At 45.7% G+C, this 18,191-nt stretch overlaps 1 protein-coding gene across 1 annotated transcript; it reads left to right on the forward strand.

Moving 5' to 3' along the window:
- The first annotated feature begins 6,125 nt into the window (after positions 1–6,125).
- LOC311431425 (ly6/PLAUR domain-containing protein 2-like) lies at positions 6,126–11,151 on the forward strand. Its single transcript, XM_084508876.1, has 3 exons — positions 6,126–6,370; positions 9,793–9,912; positions 10,674–11,151. Exons 1-3 carry the CDS (start codon positions 6,187–6,189, stop codon positions 10,880–10,882), a joined length of 513 nt encoding a protein of 170 aa, XP_084365002.1. The 5' UTR covers positions 6,126–6,186; the 3' UTR covers positions 10,883–11,151.
- Positions 11,152–18,191: the final 7,040 nt, after the last annotated feature.

Below are 18,191 nucleotides of genomic sequence, written 5' to 3' on the forward strand. Positions count from 1 at the left end.
CTGCTTTGATATGTTTGTGACCATGTACATTTCCAAAGGTTATCGTCTTCTTTATTTTATTTTATTTTATTTTATTTTATTTTATTTTATTTTATTTTATTTTATTTTATTTTATTTTATTTTATTTTTATTTATTTTTTCTGTTAATTGGTGCTCCTACAGCCTTGGGCCCTGTGGAGATGGCCCTGACCACGTAGATCCCAGTGAGGGTGACTGGATTCTTTGCAATGCTATTCCTACTATTGCACTGGGTACCTGTGGTGACACACATAGTAAGTTCTTCTCATTATTTGCCTAGGCTTATTGTTCACACAAGTAAGCCTAGTAAACCTCATGACAAGGCAGCTAGACCTGTATCTGGTGATAGACTTTGCTGCTAACAAGGGAAATGAGGCAGTAGCCTGAGAAACAGGCTTCCCGATAATAGAACTGTCAATCCCACCAGTGAAAAGCACTGCTGCTGACAGTGAAGTGGTGACAAAGTGATGTAGACTCAATGCTCAGTTGCAGACTGACAGTCTCTGGTTTTGATAAGTTGAGAGGGAGAAATCAGTTTTCTTTCTCCTGTCCTCTGTATAACCAGAGCCCAGAGAGAAAATCCCCCTCCTAAAGGGAAGGAGACACGAGGTCTTGCATTCTGGGCAGTCTTTGTATGTTGTCCTCTCCTGAATCACTGCAGCAGTTGCTCAAAGACTGACAGTGTCATCAGCTGATCAAAGGGTGGACCTAGACATCAGAGACTCCCAGTCATCAGCACCCTTCAGGGTTGGCTTTAAATCACCCAGCTTTCAGATGGAAAATCAAGTGTTCACAGGATCCTGTCAGAACAAGTACTTTTGGGTCACATCACAAAGGCTTTCATATTTTGTTTGCACCAGCTGTCATCAGGACAGACAGGGGAATCACAGTGCAAGAAGGAATACAAGAGGTTTTCATTTGAAGTGACACATGTGCTATGTCTACTCTGGTCTTTAAAAGGGGCCAGGATTCATTCTCTGATCCTGAGGACAGCTGTCACAGCTCATGCCCACATAGCTAAACCCTTTTATCCCCCCAACCAGAATGGCCTCATCTATACTGGGAAATATATTTGGCCCATGCCATGTTTCAGGGGGTGCCTGGGCCCTCCTGGGACAGATCCAGTGGGTTCAGGCCATAACAGGGCCAGGGAACATGCCAAGAGCTACAAATCCTACTCAGAGCTCAAGTCCATGGTAGAAATGATAGAGGTTAAAGGAACTCCACAATGCCTTACTTTCCAGAGGGATGGATATCTACAGTCTGCCATCCAGAACCACACGTTGGGCACTTTGCATGCCCTCTGCAAGTGCCTGGGAAACTTCTGTTCCCAGGGCTGATGAAATACTAGTGGCAAGGCAATGCCTCAAGGAATTGTCCTCATCCTTGCAACTAGGAGTAGAGGCACCTGTAGGCATAGAGTTCACAGCCCTGGACTCCTCTTTTCTCTCAGATCACTAAACAGAGCTCATTTCCTTTTCCAAAAACACAGTAAGGTGGAGGATTTCCTCCCATCTGCACCTAATTTTAAGCCTACAGATAAGTGTGCTTAAGACAGAATTTGGGAAATATGAGTATTTCCTTCTTTGTCTTTTGGAAAGGTTCAATTTCCTGTCTGACATCTCCAGACAAATTGTTCGAATCACTAAAACAAAGCACACACAGGGGAAAAGAGGGGTAAAAGCCCTTCAGAGATTAACTGAGTCAGCAATGGGACTCGGGATTTTTCTTTGATACTCCCCTATGTGGAGACACCTGTGTTTTTTATCAAAAAACTCCTGGAAGCAAGACCTAAAGAGCTCTGAGGAGAAGGGTGCTAACTGTGTCATGCTCACACTTTCGCCCTTCTCCAAACCAAGGAAACCTGCATTCCTTTCTGCCCAGTAGCACAGTTTCATCAAGAGGGTGGAGAGCAGCCCCACCCGAACAAGCCTATAGTCTTGTTATTAGTGCACACCCTTGGCAGGTGGGAGCTTTGATTAGCTGAACACATCATCAGGCATCACTGCAGCCATGATCAGGGACAGAACGTCTTCCTACTGTTTAGTCACAGACAGTGGTGCTAGAGCCCACAGATAAAAGAGGTCCCCAACAAAAATTTGTGCTCCCTGAATACCAGGAGCCAAACTCAAGATGGCTCAATATACTGCTCAGTAACCTATTTTCCTATACTCTAACCATAACCATGATATCTGGAAACCTGGTGGCAGATTCCATCCTGACAAGCAGCCCCCAAGTGAAACTTTAACGTCAGGTAGACCAATGCCATGGCTATAACACCATGACCACATGTTCAAACGTAATTATTTGAAGTTCACCTCACAGAATAAGGATCTTATATGCTTCTTATATGTGGGACTGAAGTGGCTGTTCTTGTAAAATATCTAGTTAGTTGTGCTGGGCAAGGCAGGTGAGAAGGTGATAAACCAGATGTGGTTCAGAGAAGGACCCCTGGAAAGATTAAAACCATGGAGAAGAAACCTTCCTGGGAAGAAGTCGAAGAGCCCACCAAAGGCCATCCAAGGGACATCCTCAGCAAAATGCACCTCCCTGAGGGAGAGGGAAATAGCAACTGTGAGTTATTAAATCTAGCAGAAGTGCAACAAGAACTACTAGCTGTGGAAACTGTAAATCAGAGTAGAAATGCAGGGATTATTTTACATATGGATAATAACTGATGACTAGATCAGCTAATCAAAGTTTGGCACAGACTTTCTGTCTCAGGACATCTCTACAAAATCTATTTATTTATTTATTTATTTGATTATTTGTTCAAACAAGAATTAACTGGAAGCATTAGAACAGATAGCTATAAAGCACATCATCTTCTTGTTTGTGAACATTGACCTTATGCCATCTGACTTTCTTTGCATATGTGATAAGGAGAGAAAGATCACATCCACCCAGATAACCTTATGAGTGATCTCAGACTGTCAGGTACAGGCTTGCAGCGGTTTCGGATTGATAACACTGAAAAATCAGAGAGACTTTTGGGAATGCAGACATTTCTCACTACACACTACGCCCCATTTATATCCTCAGATATTCAGACCCAAAATGACATTTCAGTTGAAGTCCCTTATGGCTCCTGTCAGCCGGAGTTCAAAACCTTGCCCAGGGTTTATTCCCACTGAAAAAGATAGATGGGAATTGAGGTCCTCCTGAGTCCCAAGAGCTGTCTAAGGCTCTCCTAACTGCTATATCAAACCATTTCTTTCACTTATTTATCAAGTTCTAACTTAAAGCCAGTGGGATTTTTACCCTGTCTTTGTTTTTAGAAGGGACCCACTCTTTCATAGGATTTGAGACCTATTTAAACCTATTTCTGATCACCAGCCCCCTTTCACAGAACCACAGAATCACAGAGCGAGGTTGGAAGGGACCTCTAGAGGTCAACTGGTCCAACCCCCTGCACAGAAAGCAGCATGCCCAAGTCCATGTCCAAGTGGCTTATGAAGATCTCAAAGAACAAGACTCCACAACCTTTATGGGCAAACTGTGCCAGTGCCCAGTCACCCACATAGCATGGAAGTGCTTCCTGATATTTAGACTGAACCTCCCATTTTTTGCCCAGTGTCTCTGCACTGACAAGAGCCCGGCTCAGTCCTCTTGTCCTTTTCTGCAGAGCTGCTTTCCAGCTGGGGGGCTCCCAGCATATATCTCTAGACCAGTTTGATCTTTTAGCATAAAGATTTTTTTTTTTCTTTCTGAAATTCTGCTTTCTTTTCTTGCGATCTATTTCTGGGTAACAGTTGTGTTTCTTTCCAAACTCTGCTCTGCCAGGCTGAAGAGGACAGGTATTTTCCAACATCATCTCTTGGGATGGATCCTTTTGTTCCAGCTTCGTCATTATTTCCTATTTCCTTTTTTTTTTTTTTTTTTTTCCCATCAGGAAACAGGACAATAATATTCCATGTGAGAAGCAACCAGGGCTTCATATGCAGATGTTAGCATTACCTGAATCAGCTTCCCTCACAGCCTAATGCATGACTTGTGATCACCTATGATTTGGATTTTTGTTTGGTTTTGGTATTTATTTTTTTTTCTCGGGGGAAAAGTTTCACAGGAGGCTCCTAGTTATCTTTAGATCAACTAATATTTGCAGGTCTTCAATTTCCTCAATATTTTTACTGGCATTCTCCCAGCTTTTCTATCCCTGAAGTTTGGCTCTCCTGCACAGTCTGCAGGAGCTTTAACAGCCCCGACTGTGATATTTTTCCAATGCTCTGCCTTATGGCCGGATCTCAAACCCTTTCAAGCCATCAGACAAAGTTAATTGGTTTTACACTGGCCAGAGGCAGACAATCCCACCGTGTTGATGCATCCCATGTCCAGACACCGCAGTGATGGCCAACCTCCACCAAGCTGGCAACACTCATTTAGTCTCCAATTTATGCACCATTCATTCAACCAGGCCGATTTATTCCAAAGCTTTCTCAATATCTTTCAAGCACAAGCAGACCATTACCATGTCCCGATGGGGACCTCTCCATCCCACCAAGGCAAACACAGTCAGTCAAGAAGCCTTTCAGTGGTATTAACACCAGACAGTCCACCCCACTGTGCTTACCTATTGAGGAATAACCACCCTGAATACCTAAAGTACTGGATCTTTTCCAGTTTGCTGGGTGTTTTAAAATGCTGCTCAAATGTGCTTTGAACTGCCCAGTTACAGGAAAGGATCTGGATGTAACCAGGTCTGAGGGCTTTCACAGCGCAGTCTTTTCTCATACTCATGGAGGTATGTTTGCACTGTTTTCCTTTATGTACCTGTTCTCTGATGGCACAGCAAGATAAAAACAAAGATAGACAGTGGTTTTCACTCTCACAGCAGCTAAGAGAGCATTAAGGTGCACGTCTTCCTCTCCCTTTCCACACAGCACAGTACCAATCCTGTTGTCCCTGCTCGATCCGCTTTGTGCTATCCGTGACTGTGGAAATTTTCGTTAGCAATGCTTCTTGAATTACTCTGAACTCTTGGAGGAGCTGTATTTTCCCCAAAATACTCCACTGTCAAACTGGGAAAAGAGATATGGAAGGGTGGCAATACCCATGTGCATCACTACAGTGGTCCTGTGACCAACAACCCCATGGTCATAAAATCATCCTGTGCACTCACCTTGTCCCCAGTCCCTGAAGTCTCTGAGATCTTCACAGTGCTTCACAAACTTTTATGCTGTGGGTTATTCAGTTGTTTTATGGGAAACTGTGTCCTGCATCACATCAAAACCCCCAAAAGTCAGGTTTTCCAACAAAATACAAATATGTCATTGGATCAGTCAAAAGAGAACAGCAAAACATTTCTCCCTAACTACAAAATTTTAAGCTTTTTCCACAGATATTGCATAAGACTTGGAAAAAAAAAAAAAAAAAAAAAAAAAAAAAAAAAAGCAGCAAGTTTGAAGGGGGTGCCTTGATGCACATTAAAGGAAAACTTTCCATCAGGAAGGCACTGCAGCAGGAAAAGAGATCCATTTCTCCATGCTGGGTTTATTTCTCATTTTCAGAATAAAATCCAGTAAATAACTGACACTTTTGCAAAAGAAGGCTCAGCTCCCTGTTCTGCCAGCATAACCCAGGACCTGAAATAAAATGACATATCCGAATGCCATTCTTGGAGGCTTCATCACCTGTGTTCACCTCCACTGGTCTTTCAGTGCCTCCCATGCCCAACATCTCAGCACAGTGGCTCTGTTCATAAATAAGCCCCTGGGAGCAAGAAACTGGGCTTGTTTTTGCACTGAATTTGGGAAAACAGACATTCTTTGGGAAAATCCAGCCACACCAGATTCCTGCCTGCCATGCCAGGCAGTAGTTGGCATGAAAACATGGCACAGGTTTTGGAGATGTTGAGCTAACACGTGTGGAAGCCCAGCCTGCTGCCACTTGCACCTTGCCTGATGTTGCCCAACTCAACATTCATGACACAACCCGGCTCTTGGCTCGCAGAGCCAGATTTGAAGTAACAAACATACCTTGTCACATTCCCCATCCGAACACCGGTGTGGGGCCACCCCCTGAAGCACAAGCTGTATTTTTCCTTTTCCATGGGACCAGCCCCGGGTCATAAACCCAAAGAGGAGATGCAGTACGGCAGGAGTCTGCTTATTGTGGTGATGTCACCTCTCTGGGAACTCGTTCCTCTACAAATCCCAATCCAGGCTGGAGATGAGCTCTCCCCTGCTTACCCCAGGGGAATCCGCCCACCGGATCAAGAGGAGGTGGAGGGTGGAAAGACATATAAAGCTCCCCGTGAGCCGCTCGCCTTTACTGTCCAGATTGCACAGATCTGCTCTCAGCATGAAGTCGCTTCTGGTGGGGCTGCTGCTTGGCCTGGCGTGCATGGAGCTGGGTAAGGATCCTGCATTCCTAACATCATGGGACCCCCTGGGAAATGTCTGAGAAGGGAGGGGGAAGGCAACAATGCAGAAAGACCTGGTAATCCCTAGATAGGGGAAATAATGTCCTTATGTATTTAAGAAGGTCAACAGAGGGGATAAGAGGGGAAAGGAGATGCACTTTCCTGGTGAGGAGAACAGTGATGGCTGTTGGAGAGCACTGCAGACCATTTGGACCCATGGGTGGTCATGGGTCACCCAGCTCTGCTCACACCGCACCCTAGGGTGGAGGGGACTGACACGAGGCTTCATAAAACCACGGAGTGAATGACAGCCACATGGCACAGGGAGAGCAAGTGTGGGCAAGGACCTGAGCTGGCAGCCTCCAGCCAAGCTGCCAACCTGTCCCCTCAGGGATGGGATGGGGTATCTTCATCCTGATCTCCTGACATCCCTACTACCTCACAGCTGGCTACTAGAAGGGCTCAAAAACTAAGAGCAAGATATGGGTGAGAATATGAGAAATAACTCTAGGGATTTGGGGAAGCTGAATGAAACCACCAGCTCTAGGGTTTGCACTGATTTCTAGAGATTAGTAGATGGGTGGAGATAATAAATTCCCTCGGGTCTGTCTGGTCTTGGGTTCTGAATCAGAGTCTTGGGAAAGCTAGCAGTGAGGTCTGGTCATTGCTGTGCACGTTTTTGTGACTTTTTTGGCCTGGAATAGTCATTCTTGGGGTGACACAAACCCTGTGTGTGTCCCCTTCCCCCCCCCACCCACACACAATGGCAGGGGGTTGAACTTAGATGATCTTTAAGGTCCCTTCCAACCCAAACCATTTTGTGATTCTGTGATTCAGCCTTTATCCCATAGGTACCAGAAATCCTCAGGCTAATTTAATTGGACTCTGTAAAGTTTGAAAGGAAAGGCAGCCTGGGCAGGGCTTGAACACCCTTATCTGGAGGCATTTTGGTATTCAGAGAGTCACAAATGAAAGAAGGCTGTAAGGCATACACCTTGCAAGTCGTTATGCACAGAAGTGTGTTGGGTCTCTTCACCAAGCTGCATTGTTTTTTTATTCCTCTACCCTCATTCCTCCTTCCATGTGTCTTTGAAACAAACCCAGCTCGAGCTGAACATTTCATTTCCTTACTTGCTCTGGGTTGAACACACCATAGGGCTCAACCAGGTCAGGTGCAGTTACTTCCATAATACTACAGCAATTTATTAAAGTTCAGTACCTTTTTTTATTATTATTATTTTGTTTTGTTTTTCTTTCAAGGCACTTCAGAGGTGGCATATTATGTATTTCTTTGCCCCCCTCTAGTGTCGCACTGGGTTTAATGGGGTTGCTGAGGAGCTGACAGAGCAGGTTTCCACCCATGGGTCCTGAAGCACTTTATGGGAGCAGAGAGACATCATCATCCTTTGCTTTATCATTGAGACTGAGGCAGATATGTATTTTGGGAGAATAATGTTATGGGAGGCAGCTGGCCTAGGCAGCACTTGCAGCTCAGGAATATGTCCATGGCTCAAGGTACATTGCTCACCCTCCAGAAGGAATCAAGGTGCTGTCAGAGAGTGATGGACAGTAATTATTGGCCTCAGCTCTGGACACAGCACTGTCTTTTCTGGTCATTTCTTCTTCTCTGTTCCTTACAGTTTGGGGCTTTCCTCTTCCACTACAATTTTCCCCAAAAAAACAGTGGCCTCTGAGTGCCCCATCCAGACTCAGCTGAATAATAAGGGGCGAGGTGGTGATGGTTTTCTCTCCTAAACTTGTTCTTGATTGGAAGCAATTTCTCCAGACCCCATGGTACTGTCCTGCTCACCCACAGAATTGGACAGGTTTGGAAATCAGCTCAGCCCAAAGGTTGCAGACCAGTTCCTCACTTAATTTAAATTAGCACTGCTCCACCCATACACAAGCAGGTCCTACACACCCACAAGCATTCCCATGCTTTCCAGCTTGATAATTGTGATTTCTCCCAGTGTGCACTATAAATGCACAAACAACCAACCAACCAACCAAACAAACAAAAAAGATAAACAAACTCTTCTGGGTCATTTTGAAGTTATCTACCAAAATCCTCGATTTGGGTAAACAGGGATGGCTCCACCACACCTGCTGACAGAGGAGATGGCCACCAGCACACCACGACTTCTCAAACCGAAAATCCCTTCCTACTTTTGCAAAGAGGACGGAGAAAACTTTTGCAGCATGTGAACTCTGCTGCACAGCTGAATTTTTCGCAAGCGATGCTGAAAGAAATAGATGCCCCGAAAATCCATTCTGAAGTCAAGTGTTCAAATAAATACCTTCGGAAATATTTATCCTTATGGCAGTCCCAGCAGTTTCTCTCCAACAGCAGGTGCTGCAGAAGTAGCGGCGAGAAAACACCGTATTTCCGCAATTTTACCAATAGATGGCGGTGGATACATTTGGGTGACTCTCCAGCTGCTGCTGCCTTGCTGGAAAATGCACAGGATAGAAACCGTCAGACTGGGCTGGTTTTTGTCACCGAGCCAAACCAGCACGACTCCGAAAAAAACAACATGCATGCTCTGTATCTGCTGGTTGTGGATGGGCAGGTCTCGTACGGAGACTTTTGAGCAACTGCTGAGATCAAGGCTTGCATATGTAAAGGTGTCCCTGTGTCAGCAGCAGCCAGCGAGAGCTTTGTAGCATCATCGCTTTTAAAAACCAGCAACAGCTCCTGATGAAAGTGTTTTTAGGACACATTCATCCCTTAGGATCTCCGGTACAGCTCTGAAATTTAAATTCTGCTCTCTGTTACTAAGTTCTGCGGAAAACCTTCTAAATAAGAATGAAGGAGGGCTGGAAATTTAACTTCAGTGACTGTCTCTGTGGGTGGATGGGCTGCAGGTGAATGCTGCTCTAAACAGAAGGAGCGATTTCGCCCTGTGCTGCAGCAGGTCTTACACGGGATGCACAAAACAGCAATATGTCCTAATTCTGGTCAGATTGATTCCCTCTATTTAAAACTGGATTCATTTTAAGAAGCTGATACAGTTTTGTTCTTTGAGTCTGCAGAACAACAGCAAACAGTCATACTGAATAGACTGATCACCAAACTGCTGATGGGCCAGGACCCTCCAGCGATGCTATTCAAGCTGCTCAAGCAAGATTTCCCTCTAGATCTGCTCTTTTTAAGCTGATGATCCCCTGAAGTAGTGATGATGCCGAGCTCCCTGCAACACCCACCTCATCCTTTGATGCTGGGGTTTGGTCTTTGCCCTTGACAAAGCTTTGTTACTGTCTCCAGCTGTGCTTAGTTTCCAAGGTCTCTGCATCTTGGTTCTGGGGGTGAAGCACTGTCACATAATCCCTACCACTGAGCAGAGAAGTTGCAGCCTTGCTGTCTGCCTTTGCTGCTGTGACCGACTCAAATCCCTTCTTTTCCCCCTCTGCAGCCCAATCTCTGCGGTGTTACACATGCAAGGAGCCAACAGACATTAATGACTGCAGAACACCCACCGTGTGTCCCCCGAATGCCAAGGTGTGCACGACGACGCTGCACTCTCTAGACATGGGTAAGTCTCATTGCTTTCTTTGGGTTGTCATCAAGCAAGATGATTTTCGGCTTTGTGGGCCAAAATATCTCACAAACTTCTCCCCTGCTTCCCTCTCCTTTTCCCAGACCCTGCCTTGGGTTATCCTTTAACAGTAAGAATCCAGGTGGACTTATCCAAGGTGGGAAGCAGGGAAGTCTATCAGACTCAGGGCTTCATTGTGAAGCACACAGCATTCGCCCCACTCACTCTGTCTGTTTTGCCCTTCCCAGCCCTCTGCATCACAGATCCTGACATTGCAGATGTGTGCAAACACACTGCAGAAACCCAGGGACTCTCTCATTTGTAGACAGCCTCACCTAACACCAACTCTCTCCCCACAGAGAAAAACAACCTGAACATGTTAGTGTTGCACCAGTGTTTCTTGGCATTGTCATCTCCTATGCAAAGCTATCACAAGAGCAACCCACCTGAACAAAACATGAAGGGACTTTTGTCTCTTGTCTGCAGTAGAAGAAATTTGGAAGGAGCAGGAGGGACAGAGGGAGATGGCAGGGAGAACCAGAGGACCTGTTACTACAAAGAGCAGTCTGAGTTACAGGCACCTGTGGATTAAAGATAGTCAACCCCTCATTTGACTTTATTTACGTAAAAACACCATGCTTTTCACTCCCCTCCATTGCACAAAGCCAGTGGTGCTCAATTCCAGTGTTCTGTGCTTTTCTTCACCATTTCTTTCTCTCTCTTCTCCTTCCCCCTGTCCTCCAATGCATCCATTTCAGGTTACCCCTTTTTCGGCAACATCACCGTGACCAGAAAGTGTGATGAGACCTGTGTTGACTATGATGGGATAGGCTCGAGCAGGCCCACGACATGCTGCTACACAGACCTCTGCTCTGATGACACCAAGAACAAAGGGGAGAGAAGCAGCTCCTCAGCACTGGGTCTAATGGCCTTGGTTGTTGGCACACTCCTCCAGCGCACTCTGTGAAGCCATGGGCACCCCTGCTCCGACCAAAGCATCTCCTCCCCTATCTCTGCCAAGATGCCTTGTGAACTTTAAGATGCCTTGGGAGAAAACCTTCTTTGCTCAAGTGTGTCTTCACCCATCTTCAGTGTTGTGGATTCGAGGCAAAAATTTGGGCACCTGGACCTAAACCCCTCAGATTTCCATTTTCCAGCTGTTAAGAAGATGTTCTTCACCTTTGGTTGCTTCTGGTCCCCAGGGCCCACATCTCGCCTTGCAGCTTTCCTCACCATGAAGAACGGTGGCTCTGCACAGCAGGAGGGACTGGGTAGAACCACCAAGGATGGTGCTTGGGGATGATCTTCATCCACAGCAGGGGCTGCAGGCATGCTGGACATAATGGTGCTGTTTTCCCAGATCTTCCTCAGCTCCCACAAAACATGCACCTATGTGCCTCTATCATATTTCAATGCACAACCTCCCCAAAAGCTGGAACCCTCCATCAGCATCTTGGCTTCTTTTCTTTCCACATTGGGTGCCATTTCCAGAGGCAGTTGGATGTTGGACCCCTTCCAATACCTGCTCAGCAGAGTGTGGTTTGCAGATGCGGAGAGCTGGCACTTAATTCTCTCTAGAATAAGCCATGGAATGAGTTCAGAAGGGCTCAGCCATCGTGCATGGAGATGGAAAGCATTTCTGGAAAGCTCGTAAGATGCCCAGGATGAACAAGCCAAGGCAGTTTAGACTTGTAAAAGTAAATCCAGAAGTTTGGCCAGCCCAAACCCCCAGCAGCCCTTTGCCTGAGCTCAGGTTGCAATCAGAGCCCCCAGCTTTCCAGATGTTTCACAGGCTGTTTCAAGCAACTTCTTCTGTTAGCCTGCCCTCCCCCATCCCTTCACAGCAGGGGCCCCAGGAAAGGAAAATAAATGATTATCCCAGACCCTCAGCTCTGGGAAAAGCCAGCATTTCCACTCGAAGCTGGTTAATGGCGCTACCAGGCCCTGCTGGGGACTTGCTCCATTCTCCCTCGGAGTAGCTGTAGGATTTGTTTGATGCCCTGTCTGCTGTAAAAACAGGAGTGGAAGCTGATCCAAATGAGCTAGATGTGGCCAGCTCGTGGCCTCTTTTGGAAGGGGAGAGCAGGGGTACTTGCATTTATCTTTATTCTTATTTCTTGGCTCATCCAGGGGAGCAAAAGGGAACCTGCAAGAACAGGGGCAGAGGGGAGCAAGGGCACAGCCCAAGCACCATCCTCATGCATTCATGAAGCCCCTGTGACCTCCTCTAAGCCAAACTCCAGTTTCACTCTGACTCTGTACACGACATCAGCCAAGAAAATCAAGAAAAAAGAAAGGGGGGTTCTGGATGAGAATCTAGTGAATAAAGTTGGATCTTCCCATTTTCACCCTGCAGTCTTTCCTGTGTGTTCAGCAAGTCTTTGGATTGTTTTCTGGCAGAGGAGGGAAGTGTCAGTGAGGGAAAAAGCTACAGAAAGGGACAATAAAGGGAGTGCAAAGCCGGTGGGAGAAGATGGGAAGGAGTGTGGCAGAAGGGTGAAGGTCCATGCAGTAGCTACAGGTTGCTTAGCTGGGGCATGGGATTTCTTTTCCAGTGCAGCTTCTCTTGCAGCAGGAAAAGGGAAAGCAGCTGAGCTCAGCACTGCAAGGGAGAAGGCAGCCTTGAGCAGAGATGTTGCAGATGGGGACTGCTGCCTTCCTTGTGTCACCTGGTGCTGGCTGTGAGCATCCTGCATCTCACTGAGCTGACACTCTCCTGCTATCCAGGACTTCCCTGTTAGTGTGGCTACGCTGCAAAAGAAGTGAGCATCTAGTGTAGAAAACAGAGCAAAAGGCTCAAAGCACTTTTAATATATTCCTGCACTAGGCAAGATGAAAAGCCCTTAGCACAATGTGTCAGGGGTGCAAAAATTTGCAGTAATATTAATCTGTTCATGCTGGGTTAGGCCTAAGCTACGGGACAAACCCTGGGAGTCCTGACAAAGTTTGATTTGCACTGAATTGCTGCTTCTGCTACCGCTTTTATTTATTCTGGCTCTTTGGTCCCTAGGAGTTAAGCCCAGCAAGCACTGCTGCCCCAGTAAATGCAGGGCACCGCCAGCAGATTCAAAGGCATTTGCAGAATTTTGCATCACTGGGTCAAGTGGACATACAAAGGGAGAAGTTTAAATATAGGCTGAATAAAATAGAACAGAGAGAGAAGTGTCTCCGATGAGCTGTAAAAGGATGTGAAGCCTCTTGACCCTGCAAGACGAGGCTGTGCAGCTGGTGGCCTCCAGCACTGCTGTAGCTGTCGTGGAGGATTTTACCTGCCCATCCTGGGGCTTGTTCATCCCAGAAATCACTCTGTGCAAGGCCAGGGACACTATTTCTAGACTTGAGGGCATTGCTTGATGCCTAATATTTTATCTAGACATGCAGTTGTTTTTTTCACCACCTCCCAGCCTTTCTGTAAATGTGGGGCAGCCCTACAGGTGTATGATCCTCATCGCTCACTTTCACTTGCAAATCTGGAGGCAGTGTTTTCGTCTGCCTAGAAATTAAAGATCAAAGCAAAGCAGAGACTAAAATTTCAGGGAGGTGTTTGCATATCCAGTTCGTGAGGGTATCCATACTGGCATACCCGGATGAGTCCTGCCTCCAGGTGACTGTCAGGGTGGTGTGTCTGCCTTGGTGGCTTTTCACTGTGGGTTCCATGACTCTTAAAGGTGGAGTGAGCATCTCAAAGGATTGTTCATGTAAAGACTATGTAAAGACAATGTGCACCCAGACCTGACTCGGGCTGGTCCAGGAAAGCAGGTCCATAGCATCCTTTAGGTCTTAGACCCAGAATCATGAGGGGAGGAGAATGGTTCAGACCCAGACTGTGTGATATTGGCTGGAAAAAGATGTTACCTCCTTGCATTGCTGGAAAAACTACAGGAGAGAACCATTCTGGTGTCTTCTGCCAGCTGAAATTTGGACCTGGGTTCAATCCTGTTGCTTTGACTCCCACAAATGCATCAATGGTGCAGTGGGAGAGCAAAGCTACACAACCAGAGTGTTCAATACTTCGAGGAATGGGGTTTCCAGCAGGGATCATTTGCAGTTACTTTCCACGAGTCGCAGCAAGACATTGCTCACATCACACATAGATGTGAGCAGTGGTAGTTATCCTGGTGTGCCCTGATTGCAGGCTGGCTCAAGCTGCAAGGTGGGAAACACCAGGGGATGTTTGGCTGCTTGATTTCTTTTAATTTTAGATATTTTGTCTGTGCAGGGAGGGAGTGGAAAATAAACCCATAAAGCCCTCATGGAAGGTGCATTAATACAGTTGGGCATGAAAGCAAAAGAGAGGAGATGAGGGCAGAAATTATTGTGAAACTCCAAGAGAAGAAGAAAAAAGAAAAAAAAAAAAAAAAGGAAGAGGATATTTGCACAGTCCAGACGCTTAATGTAAAATAGAGCTCTGATGTAATCAAATAGAGAAAGAACTTGTAGTTCTTGCTAAAAATACCTATCTAGAACATAAATATACATTAGCACGTAGCTGCAAGGCTTATGGAGATATCTGCCATAGTCTTATATTTACAGATAGGGATTTAAATGTTTAATACTGCACATTCAGAAGAAAGTCACTTCATCTGAAGTAGCTATTAATTATAGAACGTGCTTGGCAGGACTGAAGAGCAGCAGGAGCAATATCATTTTCAATATCACTCCCAAATTATTTCTCATCTAAAATCTATCATGTGAAGTTTTTTTCTTCTTAAAATAGATCTGTTTTTCCACATTAGGCCGTGGCTGACTAGGAATGGCTGCCTCTGACACACTGGAACGTCCTCTCTCGGATGTCTTCATGTCTCTCCTGCACAGTTCCCACATCTCTGACTGCAGGGGAAAAAAATAAATAAATCCTAAGCCTCTTTATTCAGTACTGCCCCAGGTCTGAGAACAGGGCAAACCCCTAAAAATGAGGTGAAAGAAAACCTCTGAGTGACTGAGGCAGAGATATTCATGAAGCAGGGGAGAAAGCATCGTGGTTGGTATCTCAATTCAGCAAAGTCATTTCGGGTCACCTGAAGCACAAGAACTCAAGAGGGATGCTCAGAATATTGCAAAGGATGTGGCAGAGAGACCTTCCCTGCAGACCTTCATCCCTGTTCCCTGGGGTTCTAGCCTCAAGTTTGCCATGAGGTTTTAAAAAATACAAGGTTTTTAATCATTCTGTGTCTTATCCAAGGTTGGTCTGGACCTGTGAGAATCTGGTCCCAATCCCCTTCCCAGTCTGCCCCTATTACACATACAGGAATGATATGGGATGTGACCCATGTCATACATGGGTTACTCCAGACATTGTCCTGTAACACATCTCCAGTGAAGACTTAGCTTTAAGCGACTTCCTCCTGGGCATATTGTGGAAATCCATGCAGATCCATGATATTAAAGGGAATTAAAAGCCCTGGTATATGAAATCCGTGGGCCACAGTTCCAAAATCAAACCCAGCTATCCTAACAAGAACCCTCCAGGCTGCCTTTGTCCAGCAGGTCTCTAAATTCAAAGGTTGACTATGTTCTTCATGTTGAATTCCTCCCCAGCAACTTGATGTGCCCCCAGTCACATCAATGATACCACAGAAGCATTGGCCAATTCTTCTTTTAACACACGGCCTTGCCCTGGAGTAAACATCCCTTCACCCCCTTGCAAAATAAATTGGTTTTACACAAAAATCTGGAAATGGGAGAAAAAAAAAAAAAAAAAAAAAAAAAAAAAAAAAAAAAAAAAAGATGGCTTGGAACAGGAGGGGGAGTCACGTACTCTGCTTGGTGCATTTGTTTTTGCAGTACATTTGGACTTGCAAGGAGCTGAGTAAATAGCAACCTTGAATGTCTGGGAGAAGTTTTGCACCTTTATTTGAACCCTGCCACTCTGTACCTCGGCTGGTGTCCTCATAAAGCTGGGATAGAAACAAGCCAGAATTTGGTTTTTGTCTTTTCTGGCTGCTTCCCATCTCCTGGCCCTGGGGAGAAAGGACACAGGGGAAGGGGTGTTTTCAGTGTAAAGGCAGCTGTCGCTGTGTTTGGGATGCCATCCAAATCTGAAAGTGAAACAAACACCCAGTGGATGGTGACAGACTCTGACGCACTTACAGCAGAGGAGGAAAGCCGTCCTGGTGAAGAGGGAGAGTTAATAGTACGAGATTTGTCTTTATGCAGAGAAAACAAGAGATTTTAAATAAATTGCTGTACCCAGCTGCCATATCCAGCTGGAGAGAGGTGCCTGGTTTATCTTTGCTTTTGGGGCACATGACCAGGAGATTTTTTTACCTGCTGATGTCTTCAAATCACAACAGGGTTTTCTGCAAGTTCCCTTTTGCCTTGCCAGCCCTGTGCAAAGATTCGCAGGCTAGTTTGGGTTCCTCATGCATAGGAAGCCAGTCTAGGTGCTTTTGGAGGCTTTTACTGCTAACCTCAAGTAGCACTTGCAAAGGGCTTCATAAGCTAAAAAGACTCAGCCCCTATCCTTATATCTTATTATCACTTCTTCCATAGGAAAAAATTAATCTGAAATATATTCATGTTTGTGGCTCTGCTGGCAGAAGCTATTCCAGACCCTCACTGCTGTAAAGGTTGGAAGACATGTAATAAAATATTTCTTTTGTTTCTCCCCATCTTTATATGGTATTTCTATGGGTTGTCATTCCTGTCTGAGATGCTCTGTTAGGTGAAACAAACCAGCCTGTGCTGATCTGACCTTGCAAGACTGACCCTCCAAACACAGTAATTTTCATTAATTGTGACTATGTCATCTTCAAGCCGTGGTTGTCTTGGATGCTCCAAGCTATGTGCAGGATCTCACAAGCTACAAAGGCTTCACAAAAAGGATCCTTTGGGGATTTTATTTTATTTATTTATTTATTTTAATCAGTATCTCAGAACAGAGTTGGTTTGGATAAAGGAAATGAGAGGTGCTTGATTTAGGCAGTCTCTGAGCTAGGATTTTACCCCTTTCTGGAGGCAGTTCAGAATCATTAGCTGATGGAAAACTCAAACAACTGTCTCACTGGAGTCCTCTTGATTTATTGGTTCTCCTAAATGGGACAGGGAAGGAAAGTTTTGTGCATCAAAAGAGCAATGAGGATGCATACACAAGGCTGAAATTCAGTTTTAGGGTACCTCACAAAAATCCTCCCAGACTCGGGAAAAAAAGTTGGCAGACATGGGATATTTTCCATATGTAATAACACGCAATTCCTGCCAGGCTACTGCTCTGCCACGAGGTCTGTGGGAAAGAAGTGTGTGTAGTCAAGCACTAACTTTCTGATAAAGGGATTATCATTTGGTCACACAAGTGCATCTACCCCCTATAGAAAATGCAGCGGCACAAGACAAAGAGTTACAATGTGTAAATGGATCTTCCTTTCCTTTCCTTTCCTTTCCTTTCCTTTCCTTTCCTTTCCTTTCCTTTCCTTTCCTTTCCTTTCCTTTCCTTTCCTTTCCTTTCCTTTCCTTTCCTTTCCTTTCCTTTCCTTTCCTTTCCTTTCCTTTCCTTTCCTTTCCTTTCCTTTCCTTTCCTTTCCTTTCCTTTCCTTTCCTTTCCTTTCCTTTCCTTTCCTTTCCTTTCCTTTCCTTTTTCATTCCTTTTTCCTTCCCACAAATTGCACAGCTACCCCTCAACCCCTAAACCATGGTGCCAGCCCTGTTTGGGCTGGGAGATGTTTGGGGGTGGCTGTGGGTTTTGGGGAGGCCAGGGCAGAGGGACCATGCTGGTTTCTGTGCCTGGGTGGGTGGCTGTGCCTCTGTGATTGTGGCTCCGTAGCTGCTCAATTATCTCCTTCGTTTACTTTGGCATGATCTGAACAGCCCTGGAGGCCAAGGGAGACTTAATGGGTTTTATGGTATTCTGTAATCACGCAAAGCTTGAACTAACGTGTGGCAACATGATTGTTTTACTAAGGAGGAGTAAGAGCATCTGAAATTACTCCAGGAAATGCTCTGTTTGTACTTGGGTGCCGGCTAGCTGTCAAGCTTTACTTCTACACCCCCAGAAGCTTGAAGTCACTTGTCTCCAGGATCCCCAAGCTTAATTTGGGGGGAGATGGAGTGGCATTGTCGCCTCCTCTTGTCCCTGGTACTCAGAGACCTGAGAAAAGTCTCTGCTGTGACCTGGGTGCCCCCATCACGAGGGACAGACTGTCCCACGGGGACTGGTGGAGGAAGGTTGCTGCATGGGCAAATCCAGCAGCAAATGCGACCATCTATTTCCTGTTCCCATCCCTCATTTCTAACCTTCATTTCTCTCATTGAAGTCCAATATCTTCCCAAAGGCCTGGGCC

The sequence above is a fragment of the Aythya ferina genome (genome assembly GCF_964211825.1).
Source record: "Aythya ferina genome assembly, chromosome: 2".
Lineage (NCBI taxonomy): Eukaryota > Metazoa > Chordata > Aves > Anseriformes > Anatidae > Aythya > Aythya ferina.